Genomic DNA, 13558 nt, shown 5'->3' with positions numbered 1-13558 from the left:
CCAGGCAGGGGGCTTGTTATCCCACAGCAGGACACAGTCAGGCCCATAGCTTCTGTGTGGCCTCAGGTGGGCCTCGGTTGCTTCTGCCTGAGAGGTGGGTGTCCTGGGTCTTGCCTCCAAGTGTGACATTCTCCGAGACTTGGTTTCCTTTTCTGAAGAATGGGGCAAGACCACCCAACCCCAGCATTCTGAGGGTAGGCCAGCTGGTACAGACTCCTGAACAGCCCCGCCTGATACCAGGGGCAAGGCTTCCCTTTCCAAGGGTCCTTCCTGGGGTGGGCGGTGGCAGCTGAAGCTTCACAGGACCGGAAGGCCTGGCAGGAGTGGAGTACGGATGTTTGTCCAGTAGAGACAGCGGGAGAGGGGAAACGATCCAGAGACAGGGCCTGGGGAATGTCAGAGCAGGTGGAGGTCATGTGGGGACTTGTGGAGGGGGACAGGAAGAGGGGGAGCTGCCTTGCCGTGAAGACGCGTCTGTTACCGCTTTTCTCCAAGCCTCAGTTCCCCACCTGACAGAGGATTAAGGGTTTGTAGTTTCTGAGCAGCCCCTTGGTGGCTCAGTCCTCCGTTTCTCCATCTGGAAAATGGGTAGAGGGGTATTGCAAGCACTGTGTGGGATCTGGGCAGCCCCTCGGCAAACTCTGTGTCTCGGTGACTCCCTGATAATGGAGAGCGCTTCCTTTTTTGACTTCTGTATCTCTTTTCAGCCGAGTTATCAGTTGAGCAAGCTGCACTACTGGGGGCCATGGTGGCAGAGGGAAGTGGTATAAGATGCGGTTTCTGGGCTCCCCCAAAGGGGAAGCAGAGAGTGTCCCGTCTAGCTCAGTGCCTCGGTTTCCCCATTTGTCCCGGTGAGGGCGTCCCTGAGCGGTCCTGCGGCGAAGGCGGGGCGGGTGCGCCTCCTGCCCTCTCCCCGCCGGGCCCCGCCCCCGTGGTTGTCCAGAAAAGGTCCCGCGCAGCCTGTACTCCGTCCAGCCTCCACGCGGTCTTGGCGATGCAGGGTCCCCCTGCGTCCGCCCCGGCCCCTGTGCCCAGCTCCCCCCGGGGCTCCCCGCGCGGCTCCCCCGGGCTCTTCAGGAAGCTCCTGGTGAACCAGAGCATCCGCCTGCAGCGGCGCTTCACCGTGGCCCATCCGCTGTGGTGAGGCGAGACAGTGGGCCTCGCAGGGCTCATGGGAACAGCCGGGCTGGTGGTGGGAAGGGCAGAGTCAAGGACAGCTGGGGCCAGGTTGGGGGTCAGGGCATAAAGGCTCTGCCTCTTTGCCCTTTCTCGGTATCTCTCTCCCTCTGTCCTATCTCTGTCTCTTTTAGTTGATGACTGTCTCTCTCCATCTCTGTTTCCCTCCACCCACCGCCTGGACACACGCCCAGGGGACCAGCCGTCTGTCCCTCTCCAGCTGTGCGGCCTGGAGCAGGACGGGCTGAGGCTCACGTCTCCTTCTGACCCTCGCCAACCCGGGGCAGGCGGGCTGAGAGTCCTGGAGGTGGAGGGAAGAGGGTCACTCCTCCCCTTGGTCTGCCCCCGCCATCCGTTCTGGCGCCAGCAACGGGATGGCCTGGTGGCCTCACACTAAGCCCTCGATCTCCGCGGAGGAAGAAGTGATTTGATGGAGGCCTTTGAGGCAGGGTGTTCGCGGTGTAAGAGAGCTTGTTGCGCACCCGCGCAGAGCGCCGCCTCTGCGCAGCCCCACTCGGTTGCGTTCTCCAAGGACTCGTTCCGCCGCTTTAGGTTCGAATTCCGGCCCTTCAGGAAGCGACTGTCACATCGTGGGTCGCAGGGCAGAGGCTGGGGTTGGAGGTGGGGCTGGTGGGCGCCGACTGGGTCTCATACCTTGCGCTTGGCTCGTGCGGTTTTCTCACTTGGTAATTTGGCATCTTGCGGCTCAGAGACTAAAGGTCCCTTCTCCAAGGTCACACGGCCAGTGGCAGCTGGTGGAGAGGGGGGCAGTTGTGACGGTGGTCCCTGATGGGCCATTTCAGGCCGAGACTGGGGTCCCGGGTCCGGGAGAGCGCCCCCAGGGCACCAGAAGCTTGCGAAGAGGGGTCCCCGCCGAGGGCTCCGGAGTGAGCACAGGGGCGTCGAGGACGTCAAGGGCGTGAGGCTGGGCGAGGGCAGGTCTCTCCGAGGCCCCTGTGCTTCAGTTTACCTGCCTAACAGATGGACAGACGCGCCGTTCCCACAGTCGGTGCGAGCTCCTCCCCGCTGCCCGCGTCATGGAACCACGGCCTGACCCAGCAGCTCTCGGCTAAGTTTAGAGCAGAAAGAAAAACAGCTTCCCCCGTAGCGACAAAACCCCGGCTCAGCCCTTAACTCTCCGTGCTCGCTACTTGGATTCGAACCCAGCACGCTGTGGCCTCTCCCGGCCTCAGTTTCCCTATTCATCCATAGGTGTGCTTTTCCCAGAACTTTTGGGGAGATGAGAGGGAGGGGTAGGTGGTAGCCACTCCCAGGCCTCCCCCTCTGAGCACAGGTTTAGGGTATCCACCGCCACTAGCCCGCCCCCAAGAGTGTCTCTCCTCCAGTCACCGGGCACACTCGGAGGCCGGGTAAGAGCTAAGAAGTCCCGCCCCTCCGGGTGACGTCACGAAGCGGGAACTCAGAAACGCCGGACTTGAGGGGCTTCTCCAGGAGACCCAGAACCCGAACAGACCGAGAGCGGTCGGACATAGCCGAACACCCGAGTGAGGCCGGACTAAGCCGAATATGCCCGACCTGGCCCGAGTGCCACCCGGACTTGCTCGAAAACCTGGCGCGACTGGACGTAGCCGAACACGCCCGAACGCATCCGAACCTACCCGAATGCGGTCGGTTGTAGCCGAATTCTACCGAACTCACCCGACAGAACTCAGGGGAAGAGGTCCAATCCTGTACGATCAGACCCAGCTTAGTCAAACCTGGCCGTACTTGACCGAGCCGGACCGAATCCAGCTGAACCGGACAGAATCCTGCCGAATTCCCCACCCCCAACCCGGTCTGAGCCGAATTCCCTGCTCGGAATCTTCCGGCAGGCGCCGATCCCATCCGTGGACTGGGATGGGGTGACCTAGAGGGGGACCAGGTGGACACTGGCCCTCGGCCAGGAGGGGCGTGTCTAGGGGCGGCCCCTGGCGTCTTCCTGTCTCCGTCTTTCCTGCCCGCTCCCTTCTCAGAAACCTGTGACTCACTTGCAGCCCCTCTCCCTGGTTGCTAACTCGCCCTCCCACACTTCTGTTCTAGCCCCATGCCCCCTGCCACTCTTTCTCTGACCTCTGACTCGAAGGATGAGAGTAGTAGATCCCCCTTATTCCGTCAGAGTGTGGCTGGAGGGAGGGATGGGAGGGGCGATTGGGGATTGCCTGGAACAGGAGGAGGACGGTGCTCTGGGGAGAGGACACATCCTGTGCAAAGGCCCAGAGGTGGAAGAGAACAGGCAGAGCGTTCAGGCCAAAAATAAAGCAGAAGAACTGGGGAGCTAAGGATAGGGCCAGAGCGAGCTGGAGGCATGGTTGGTGAGATTGGGGTGGGGCCATATGGGCTGGAGCTGGGGAAAGGGGACAGGTGGTCCAGGGCGTAGCCAAAGCTGGCTGGGGATGGGGCCTCTCCTGGCTGTGAGGAGCCTTCGTGTGTGCCCCGTCTAGGCGGGGCCCAGGTCCCCTCCAGAGAGGAAAGCCCAGGAAGTCGTTTCCAATCCCCATGAACTTACCCTGCGACTTGGACCTCAGTTTACTCCTTAGTAATACGGGAGCCCTGTCGCTCTCCTCAGGTGCTCGGTAAAAGCACCCTAAAAAGCTCCCTAAAAGCACCCTGGGGATGAAGACTACCACACCCATATTAGAAACAAAGTTGTTGATGTCCATAGAAAAGCTGAGACCTACCCATGGTCACAACAGGCACTTGGAGACAGATCTGAACCTCACGTCCTGGAGTCCAGATTAGTCCCAGTGGAAAAGACTCTGGGGTACAGAGGTGGAGATGGAGGCGTGAGGGACGCGGCAGTGTCCCTGAGTGGGGGTGTGACCGTGGGACAGATGGACAAGCTGCAGGCCACTCCTGCCCAGCCCACCGCGTGGCCCCAGGGAGGATGTGACAAAACTGATATAGGCCATGACCCAGCATCCATATGCCAGGACCCTCGGCTCTGACTGTGACTCCTTTTCCTTCAGCTTGGACCTGGAAAATGGGCTATCATGCGGAAGAAGCGCCCTGGACCATCAGGCTGGGTCTGGCCTTGGCCGGGTCATCCAAGCCCCTGCCCAGCACAGCCAGAGGCGGGAGTCCTTCCTGTACCGCTCAGACAGTGACTACGAACTCTCGTCCAAGACCATGTCCCGGAACTCCTCTGTGGCTAGCGACCTGTGAGTCTGAGGCTGGGGGATAATACCGCTTTCTACTTCCTTCCTTCCTTTATTCCTCCATTCGGCACACCTCCTTCAAATGACCGTTTGAGGTGGGCCTTAAAGTTTATGTAGGAGTTTGCCTATTTGCTTGTTCAGTAGGACATGCTAAGAATGATATCCAGTGATCCTCTGTGCTTCACTTTAGGCTGGGGTTGGGTGGCAATCCAGTGACATTAAGTCCAATTAACAGCAACCGAACGTACACTTTGATTTGAGCTTTCTGGTAGCAATAATTTCCTGCCTCTACTAAGACTCCTGTTGCCCCTGGGACTCAGATTCTCCATTTGTGAGATGGGGATAAAGTGAGTGATTGGTCAGAGGGGCTGTGGCTGCTTTCAGAGAAGAGTCAGGTGAGGGGAGTCCAGGAACTACTAGGAAGACACCCAAAAGAGGGAGTCGGGACAGGAGGATGCCCTCAGCTGAGGGCACAGTGTGGGTTAAAGCTGAAAGATGGGGGACTTCCCTGGCGGTCCAGTGCTTAAGACTCTGCGCTTCCACTGCAGGGGGCACGGGTTCAATAACTAAGATCCCGCATGCCGCGTGGCGCAAAAAAGGAAAAAAAAAAAAAAAAACCCAGAAAAAACTGGAAGATGGGAACGTGTGGGAGGGCTCCCTCTGACCGCCCTTCGATGTCTGGTCTCCCCGCAGACACGGAGAAGACGTGATTGTGACACCCTTTGCCCAGGTGGGTACCCACCTCTCCTTTCTCCCGTGTGCCGGGCAGGTAGAGCCGACCCTTCCTTCCCAACGCTGGCCACCCCCCCTCGCAGGTCCTGGCCAGTCTGAGGACGGTTCGGAGCAACGTTGCGACCCTTGCCCACCTGCAAGGCCGCGGGGCAGCCAAGTACGCAGGGGGCGGGGCTGGGCGGGGCCTGGCGGAGAGAAGGGCAGGGCCTGGCGGAGAGGGGCGGGATCAGAAGACAAGGTGGGCGAAGCAGAGGCGGGGCACGGGCGGAAGGGGCGCGGCTGGCAATTCGGGGATGGGGGAAGAGGAGGAGGGGCAGGGGCCAGGAGGTCTTGGGGGGCGGGGCCCTATGGGTGGGGCAGGCCGCTCCTGAGCCTATTGTACTGCAGGCAGGCATGCGTCGGGAACACCCCATCTGGCAGTCAGCCCCCTCCACCAACAGGTAATGCGCCTGCTGCTATCCCCTCCTTCCACTGTGGGACAGCTGTGAACTTCCTCTCTATGGGGACCTCCCCAGCCCATGAATCCTTGGGCTGTGCTAATTGTAAACCTCCCCCCCACCCCACCCCGCCACCCCCCCACCCCGCCCAAACACCCTTGGGGATGCGGAGATTCTGGGGTCCTGAGTGGCCTCATTCTCATTGGGAAGGCATCCAGGGTCCAGATGCACAGATGGGAGCAGGAGGGACACAGGGTTCCCAAGTAGGGGTGGGGCAGGCCCCTGACCAGCTTGGCCCCCAGAGGACACTGGGCAGAAGCTGGCTTTGGAGACACTGGACGAGCTGGATTGGTGTTTGGATCAACTGGAGACACTGCAGGCGCGGCACTCGGTGGGGGAGATGGCCTCCAACAAGGTTAGTAGGGCCAGATAACTGAGATCACTTGCCTATGTCCACAGTGCCCCCATCATCACTGACATCACCTTCCCCTGCAGTTCAAGTGGATGCTGAACCGGGAGTTGACTCACCTGTCTGAAGCCAGCAGCTCTGGGAACCAAGTGTCTGAGTACATATCCCGAACCTTCCTGGGTGAGCTATGGTGGGTCACTGACTAGGCCACATTACAGAGGTAGGAAGAGGGAAGGGAAGGAAAGACTTCTGCTACAGACTTCAACTGAGGAAGATAGAACCAGACACGGACACCCCCAGCCCCATGAGGCAGGGCTGGACCAGAGGGAGGGACAGAAGGATCTTCCAGGAGGAGGGGGACATTAAAGTTAGGGTTTTGAAGCGTGAGTAGAAGTTTGCCAAGGAGGAGATAGAGGGAACGACAGAGCTGGGTCTCCAGCTTGGGAGACGGAAAGGACATTTGACTGTTTTGGGAAAAATACTAAGCTCCAGGTGCCCAGGGGCCATGTCCAGCAGAAGAGGTCACTGAGATCAGCCTTGAACAGAGGAGAAGGGTATCTACAGGCCAGAAAGGACTTTACTCTGAGATTACTTTGGTCCAGGTAAAAAGGAAATAGGTTGATCTTGAGGCTTGGCAAGGTCCAGTACTTGAGGCCACGCAGGCCAACCCTAGCAGGTGAATTGACTTCTCTGAGCCCTACCCTGCCCCATCTACAGACCAGCAGACTGAGGTGGAGTTGCCCAGGGTGACCCCCACGGAGCCCCCAAGGCCCATGTCCCAGATCAGCAGCCTGCGTGGACTCCCCCACAGTACCAGCCTTTCTGCAGCCACTGTCCCACGCTTTGGGGTCCAGACTGATCAGGAGGGACAACTGGCCAAGGTGGGTTTACAATAGGAATGCTGAGACCCAGGTTTGAATCCTGGCTCTGTGTGGCTACCCTATTTGGGGCCTCAGTTTGCCCACCTATATACTGACCAGGTGGGGCTCAGCGTAGGACCTGAGGCCTGGGGATGGGGGTTGAGGCTCCAGAGTCTGGGGAAGTTGGGTTGCAGTTAAGCTCCAGTCCTTCACATTTTAGGAGCTGGAAGACACCAAGAAGTGGGGGCTTGATGTGTTCAAGGTGGCAGAGCTAAGTGGGAACCGGCCCCTCACAGCTATCATGTTCAGCATCTTTCAGGTACCTCCCCTGCCCTTGGCTTCTAATACCCTTGTGTTTCCTGCACTCCTTCCTACCTCAGGACCTCAGGGGACACATATTCTTCAAATCCTCCCTAACATCCCTGAATGGGGTCATTTGAGCAGGGGCATTGAAGGATGGATAGGCATTTGTTAGGTTTAAAAGTTCACTGCTGATTGGCAACAAGACTCAAGCCTCAGCCTTGGGCCAGGCCTGAAGAGACCCAGTCTGTAGGGAACAACTGTGGGGTCAGAGATGAGCCAGAGGGGAAGGACAGAGACCAGGGGAGTTCAGAGGGAGAGCAGGGAGGGCATCCTGGAAGAGGGGGCACTTGAGAGATGGATAGGGATTCAGAAGGAGAGAAGGCATAGGAATAGTGTGTGCTGCCACCCAGAGGCCGAGGCCCTGACTGGGGCCCTGTGATGCACCAGGAACGGGACCTGCTCAAGACATTTCGGATCCCAGCAGACACACTTGCCACCTACCTACTGACACTGGAGGGTCACTACCACAACGACGTGGCCTACCACAATAGCCTACACGCCGCTGACGTGGCCCAGTCTACACATGTGCTGCTGGCCACACCTGCGCTTGAGGTAGGGCCCTACAGCTGCAGGAGCCCTGGTGCGTGCAGGGCACAGAGAGCCTGCCCCTCACCTCTTATGCTCCGTGCCCACTCAGGCCGTGTTCACTGACCTGGAAGTCCTGGCTGCCATCTTTGCAAGCGCCATCCATGATGTGGATCATCCTGGGGTCTCCAATCAGTTTCTCATTAACACCAGTGAGTTAGGGGGCTGGGCCCTGCTGCCACCTGTCAATCAAGTGATGTTAGGTGGTCCCGTTCCTGCTCTGAGTCTCCCTGTTTGTGAAATGACTGCCACAATCTTCCCTCCCTTAGGTGCTGAGAGCAGACCCAGATATACAGTAGATACTCAGTAAATGAGAGAATAACAAATGTGACAGAGCTGATTTGGGCCCACTGAGATTTTAAAGTTTAGGATCCTTTGTGGTGTCAGAAAAACTCAGTCAACAAGCAATTATTGGGTACCTCTTATATACATCCCTGGAGAGCTGGAGATAAGAGTGGAGCCCTCTCACTTGAGGATCCTAGGGTCTAATAAGACAAAGACTTGGTAGTTCACTCAACCAGCACACAGCACTGTCTCCTGCCATGCCAAGTCCCCAAGGAGTCACCAGTCTCAAGGAGGTAGAGCTAAACACAGATGCCCCCAGCCCTGCAGAGTCAGGGCAGGGCCACGGGGGGAGACAGGGTCCTAGAAGGCTTCCTGGAGGATGGGGCATTGGAGTTGGGGCTTCAATGCATGAGTAGGAGTTTACCGAGAATGTACAGAACCGGCCTTTGGGTGGAGTGGGTTGGGTGGGCAGGTCTTGAGGTGCTCCACCTCCCCTACAGACTCAGAGCTTGCACTTATGTACAATGATACCTCCATGCTGGAGAACCACCACCTGGCTGTGGGCTTCAAGCTGCTGCAGGCAGAGAACTGTGACATCTTCCAGAACCTCACCACCAAGCAGCGGCTGAGTCTGCGCAGGATGGTCATCGACATGGTGAGACAACAACGATGGATGGGGTGGGGCGATCTTGATATGGCTGGGGGTTCAGTTGGACCAGGGCATGTCCCCATTCTGAGTCCGAGCTTCCTGGTCTGTAAAATGGGGCAATGACTGTCCAAGCCTTGGGTAGGGGTGACTAGGCCCTTGGTCAGGCTAATCAGGTCTTGGATGTGATTCACGTGCAAACAATGTGGAAACTTTCTGGGGTTTCAGGTGCAACTTTTCTGACCCTTAAGTCTGTGCATTTGATATTTTTCAAGTTGGGAGACACCAGTACGTTTTGGGGTCTTATGCATCAACTCATTTATTGAACAAGCATTTATTGGGCATCCATTGTGCTTGTCCTGTGACAGTGACCATTAGAATTCTGGCCTTTATGAAACTCACAGTCTGTGGGGGAGATGGACACATAGGTGGGAGCCATGATGGGGGGCCCACAAGCAGAACCATGATGGGGGACCTGTAGACAGAGCTGTGATGGAGAGATGCTCAAGGTTGAGGAGGGCTTCCCCAGGAGAGAACACTGAAGTCAGGGCCTGAAGAGTGTAGAGGACCATGGGGTGGGGAGGAGTGTTCCCAGCAGAGGGAACAGCATGTGGGGAGGGCTCAGAGGAAACCAGGCTCCAAGTGAAGAGGAACTAAAAGTTTGCTGAGGGAGAGTGGGGGCTCTGGGCAGTGGGCACTCCCAGTGGAAGCATCATTTGGTCCAGATGGAAGGTTTGGGGAGAAGTATTTTTTTAATATTTATTTATTTATTTGGCTGTGCTGGGTCTTAGTTGCCGCATGAGGGATCTTCATTGCAGTGTGCAGGATCTTCGTTGCGGCATGCAGGATCTTTAGTTGTGGCATACAGGATCTTTAGTTGTGGCATGCGGGCTCTTAGTTGCGGCATGAGGGATCTAGTTCCCTGACCAGGGATCGAACCCAGACCCCCTGCATTGGGAACATGGAGTCTTAACTGCTGGACCACCAGGGAAGTCCCCTGGGGAGAAGTTTTGAGACTTCGGTCTGATTCTCAGAGAAGCCCGTGGGTCATTCCTGGGCTGGGTCCGCATGGGTCCGGCTAAATGATTTTTAAGCAGCTGTGCTCAGAGCTGAACTTCCCTTCCGGTGGCTAAAAACAGCCCTCCCGGCCACGCAGCAGCCACAGGAAGGTTTGGGGAGCACTCAGTCCACCTGTGGCTCCCACAGCCCTCTGGATAAATCCCCCGCTCCTCCCTGAGGCCCTCCCCTCTCTTGTCACCCTCACTTGCTCCCATGTTGCTCCTGCACTCGTTTGTTCTAGCCACAACTCTCTCCTCTATGTTCCTCAGCTTATTCAGCCTCAGGACCTTTGCACTGGCCAAGTCATCTGCTGGGCTTCAGGCGTGTTTCATGTCAACCCCCAGGTCTAATCTCCCTCCCTCATGCCCTGTCCCACATGTGGGATGCACCCCACAAGCCCAGCAACCTTGGAGAAGGGACTTTTTGTGTGTGTGTGTGTGTGTGTTTGGTACGCGGGCCTCTCACTGTTGCGACCTCTCCCGTTGCGGAGCACAGGCTCCGGATGCGCAGGCTCAGCGGCCATGGCTCACGGGCCCAGCCGCTCCGCGGCATGTGGGTTCCTCCTGGACCGGGGCACGAACCCGTGTCCCCTGCATCGGCAGGCGGACTCTCAACCACTGAGCCACCAGGGAAGCCCGAGAAGGGACTATTGACTCAGCTTCTCTTGTGAGCTGGGTTTACAGCAAATCTTGATACATGCCCCCATTGACAGATGAGGACACTGAGGCTCAGAGGGCTGTGGATCCAAGTGGGTGTGGCATCTGGGAAGTGGGGAGTGGGGGTGGGGCAGGCGCTATCCTCATACCTGCCATCCTCCTTCACCTTCCCCCAGGTACTGGCCACAGACATGTCCAAACACATGAACATCCTGGCTGACCTCAAGACCATGGTGGAGACCAAGAAGGTGACAAGCCTTGGAGTCTTGCTGCTAGACAACTACTCCGACCACATCCAGGTGTGTGGCTGGGCCAGCCCTAAGGTCTTGGTTTCCACACTCTCATTCAACTGCATTTATGAAGTGCCAACTGCGTGCCCAACTTGGAGAAATGGAGGCACATACGGTCACGTGGCTGTGCCTTAACCACCCTTTCCCCTGCCCAGCCTCAGTTTCCCCACCTGTAAGATGGGTATGTCCATGGCGCCAGCCTCTGGGGTGGGTACCAGGCCTGGGGTGGCCTGGCCTGAGCCTTCCCGAGCCTCGGTCTCACCAGGTCTTGCAGAGCCTGGTGCACTGTGCCGACCTCAGCAACCCCACCAAGCCGCTGCCGCTCTACCGCCAGTGGACAGACCGCATCATGGCTGAGTTCTTCCAGCAGGGCGACCGTGAGCGCGAATCAGGCCTGGACATCAGCCCTATGTGCGATAAGCACACGGCCTCAGTGGAGAAGTCCCAGGTCTGAGGGTGAATGAGCCGAGCTGGTGGGCACTGGGGAGGTGGGAGGGAAAGGAGTGGCTGAGCTGACCCCACGAGTCCTGGCTTGACCCCTGGCTGGCAAATGAGGGGATGTGGCCTAAGGGTCTGCACTGGGCTGTGCAGAGTCAGGCCTGGTATGTATTTCCTCTGGGCTGTCGAAAGAGAGATCTTCACTCACTTGTGGAGTTTGGAAGTATCTGTTCTGAGTGACATAGGATATTCTTGAGGTGCTCCCAGTCTGGGGGACACATTCATCCAGCTCTGAGGAGTCAGAGCTGAGGTAGAGGGAAAGACTTAGGGGTTGGGGGAGCTCAAAAGGGGCAGAGGAGTCTTCCAAGAGGAGGGGTTATTTGAAGAGGGTTTCGAAGGATGTGTAGTAGTTGGGAAATGGCATTCCAGGCAGAGGGAACAACCTGGGCAAAGGCCTGGGGGCTGGACTGGGTCTAGGTTCCATGGTAACTCACCACCCAGCAACCTCTATCCCCCAATTCTGTATCACCCCACAGGTGGGTTTCATTGACTACATCGCCCACCCACTGTGGGAGACGTGGGCTGACCTGGTACACCCAGATGCACAGGACCTGCTGGACACTCTGGAGGACAACCGCGAGTGGTACCAGAGCAAGATCCCCCGCAGCCCTGTGGAGCCCACCAGCCCCGAGCAGGGTGGTCCCGACAGATTCCAGTTTCAGCTGACTCTGCAGGAGGCAGAAGAGGAGGAGGAAGTTGAGGAGGGAGCACTGGGTGGGGAGGCCTCAGAGTCACCTGACACTGAGCTCCTGTCCCCTGAGGCCAGCCCAGACCCTGGGGCCCTATACCTGGACAACCAGAGGACCGTGGGCAAGCCCTGTGTGGACCATGAGGGCAATGTGATGGCTGAGCCTTTGGGCACCTAGTGGCCCCTGAAGGGTGTGTAGACTTTCCAGGAAGAGGTCCCAGGTGGCCCCTGCTTTGCCTTCCCCACCCACTGAGGGAGACAATCAGGCTTTTAGCTACAGACAGGTCTCAGGGTTGAATTGGAGGCACCTGGCGGGATCCATTCTGACCCTGAGCTCAGCTGAGAGAGCTCTCCAAGGAGCTGGGCTGGGAGCAGCCTCTTCCAGGGCCCTTGAGTTCTCCCTCCTGGACTTCAACCCCTGGTGTAGAAAGGGAGTATCTGCCAGGCCCCTTGTGCATCTTCTCCAGTGGTCACTCTTCAGCCACGTCAATCACTTTATTTTTTCATTCTTTATCCGATATTTACCAGGCACCTACTGTGTGCCAGGCCTGTGCCTCTTATGTGCCTCTGGGTTAGCCCTGCACAAGGAGGTGGGGAGTCAGCCTCAAGGAGTTCCCCCCTCCCCGAGACACCTCCCCTTCATCTGCAAGGCAGCTCATTACAAGAGAACAAGAACTTGAATGGGAGAATTCTCAGCACCAAAGCTTCATCCAGACCCAGTTCTGGCTCTGGAGCTCTGGTGGGGGGTGATAGGGGGCCATGAAAGAGAGGGCTGTGTGTCAGGAACTGTCTCTGAAGACTGATTTAGCCTTCATTGCTTGTGCACTGGCTGTTGCTTTAAGTTGCTGTGGTTTCTGTCTTCAGGTCTAAGGATCCTAGTTCTCCCTGGTCCCAGGACCCCCTGCTGGCTCCCTTATACTTTCTCCCTCTCTAGAACAGCAACACAGACTTCTCCCCCAGGGAAGGTCTCTCGATCTTCTGATTCTGAGGCTGTATCAGATTCCCCGTAGGGAAAAGGAGGCCTCTGATGCTTTCTTGCGAGTCACAGCCCCTTCTGGGCCTCAGTTTCCCCTCCATGGCCTGATCCTTAGTACTTGGGTAAACTTTGGTTGGAGGGTGGTGTTTGTGACCTCCCTGAAATATCTTAGAAATATGGGGCATTCTCTGGGTTTAAATAAACTCTATCACCCATAATTAGTACCGTGCCCGTTTCACGGATGGGGAAACAGGAGCGGAGAGGTCCTGTGGCCTGAGGGCTCAGGGCCCTGTAGCTGGGGGGCAGACGTTAGCCAGCGGCGCCCCCTGGTGGCTGGAGGCACAGCGGGGAGGCGGGGCGAATTCGGGGCCCTTCCTCGCTTTGCCAGAAGTCTCTCCCGCACCCAGCTTGGTTGAGTTCACCCTGAGGGTGCCGGCCTGGCGCAGAGCAGGTGAGGCGGCTCTGTGCTCAAGTCTCAGATTCAATTCTCGCTTCCGGAGGCCTCACTATCGCCCCATCCCACCCCACCCCCCACCCCCTAGCCTCCCTCCCCGCGTGTCTAATGATTTATACATGGCACAAGTCATCACAGCAGCCCCTGGCTTCAAGAACAGCAGGCTTCATTCCTAAATAATTTCATTAATAATTTCATTCCATTGATGATTCATCGTCATCACAATTAATGATCAAATGCCACAGAGGGAGAATTAAAGGCATCTGGATCATGAACTTGGTGCATTTCC

General features: G+C 57.5%; 1 protein-coding gene across 2 annotated transcripts; it reads left to right on the top strand.

The window, feature by feature from the left end:
• Positions 1-620: 620 nt before the first annotated feature.
• PDE4C (phosphodiesterase 4C) lies at positions 621-13348 on the top strand. 2 transcript variants are annotated; one of them, XM_082650029.1, is made up of 16 exons: positions 621-1140; positions 4143-4334; positions 5025-5061; positions 5147-5220; positions 5451-5503; positions 5803-5915; positions 5996-6089; positions 6627-6790; positions 6990-7088; positions 7520-7684; positions 7770-7869; positions 8503-8657; positions 9977-10051; positions 10540-10662; positions 10919-11101; positions 11628-13348. In XM_082650029.1, the coding sequence occupies exons 1-16, from the start codon at positions 746-748 to the stop codon at positions 12015-12017; spliced, it is 2412 nt and encodes an 803-aa protein (XP_082506155.1). In that variant the 5' UTR covers positions 621-745; the 3' UTR covers positions 12018-13348. The 2 variants fall into 2 exon arrangements, with proteins under 2 accessions (XP_082506155.1, XP_082506156.1); XM_082650030.1 differs by lacking the exon at positions 9977-10051 and having other exon boundaries at positions 800-1140.
• Positions 13349-13558: the final 210 nt, after the last annotated feature.

The sequence above is a fragment of the Grampus griseus genome, assembly GCF_964374135.1.
Source record: "Grampus griseus genome assembly, chromosome: 3".
Lineage (NCBI taxonomy): Eukaryota > Metazoa > Chordata > Mammalia > Artiodactyla > Delphinidae > Grampus > Grampus griseus.
This window is presented reverse-complemented; position numbering and strand designations above follow the sequence as displayed.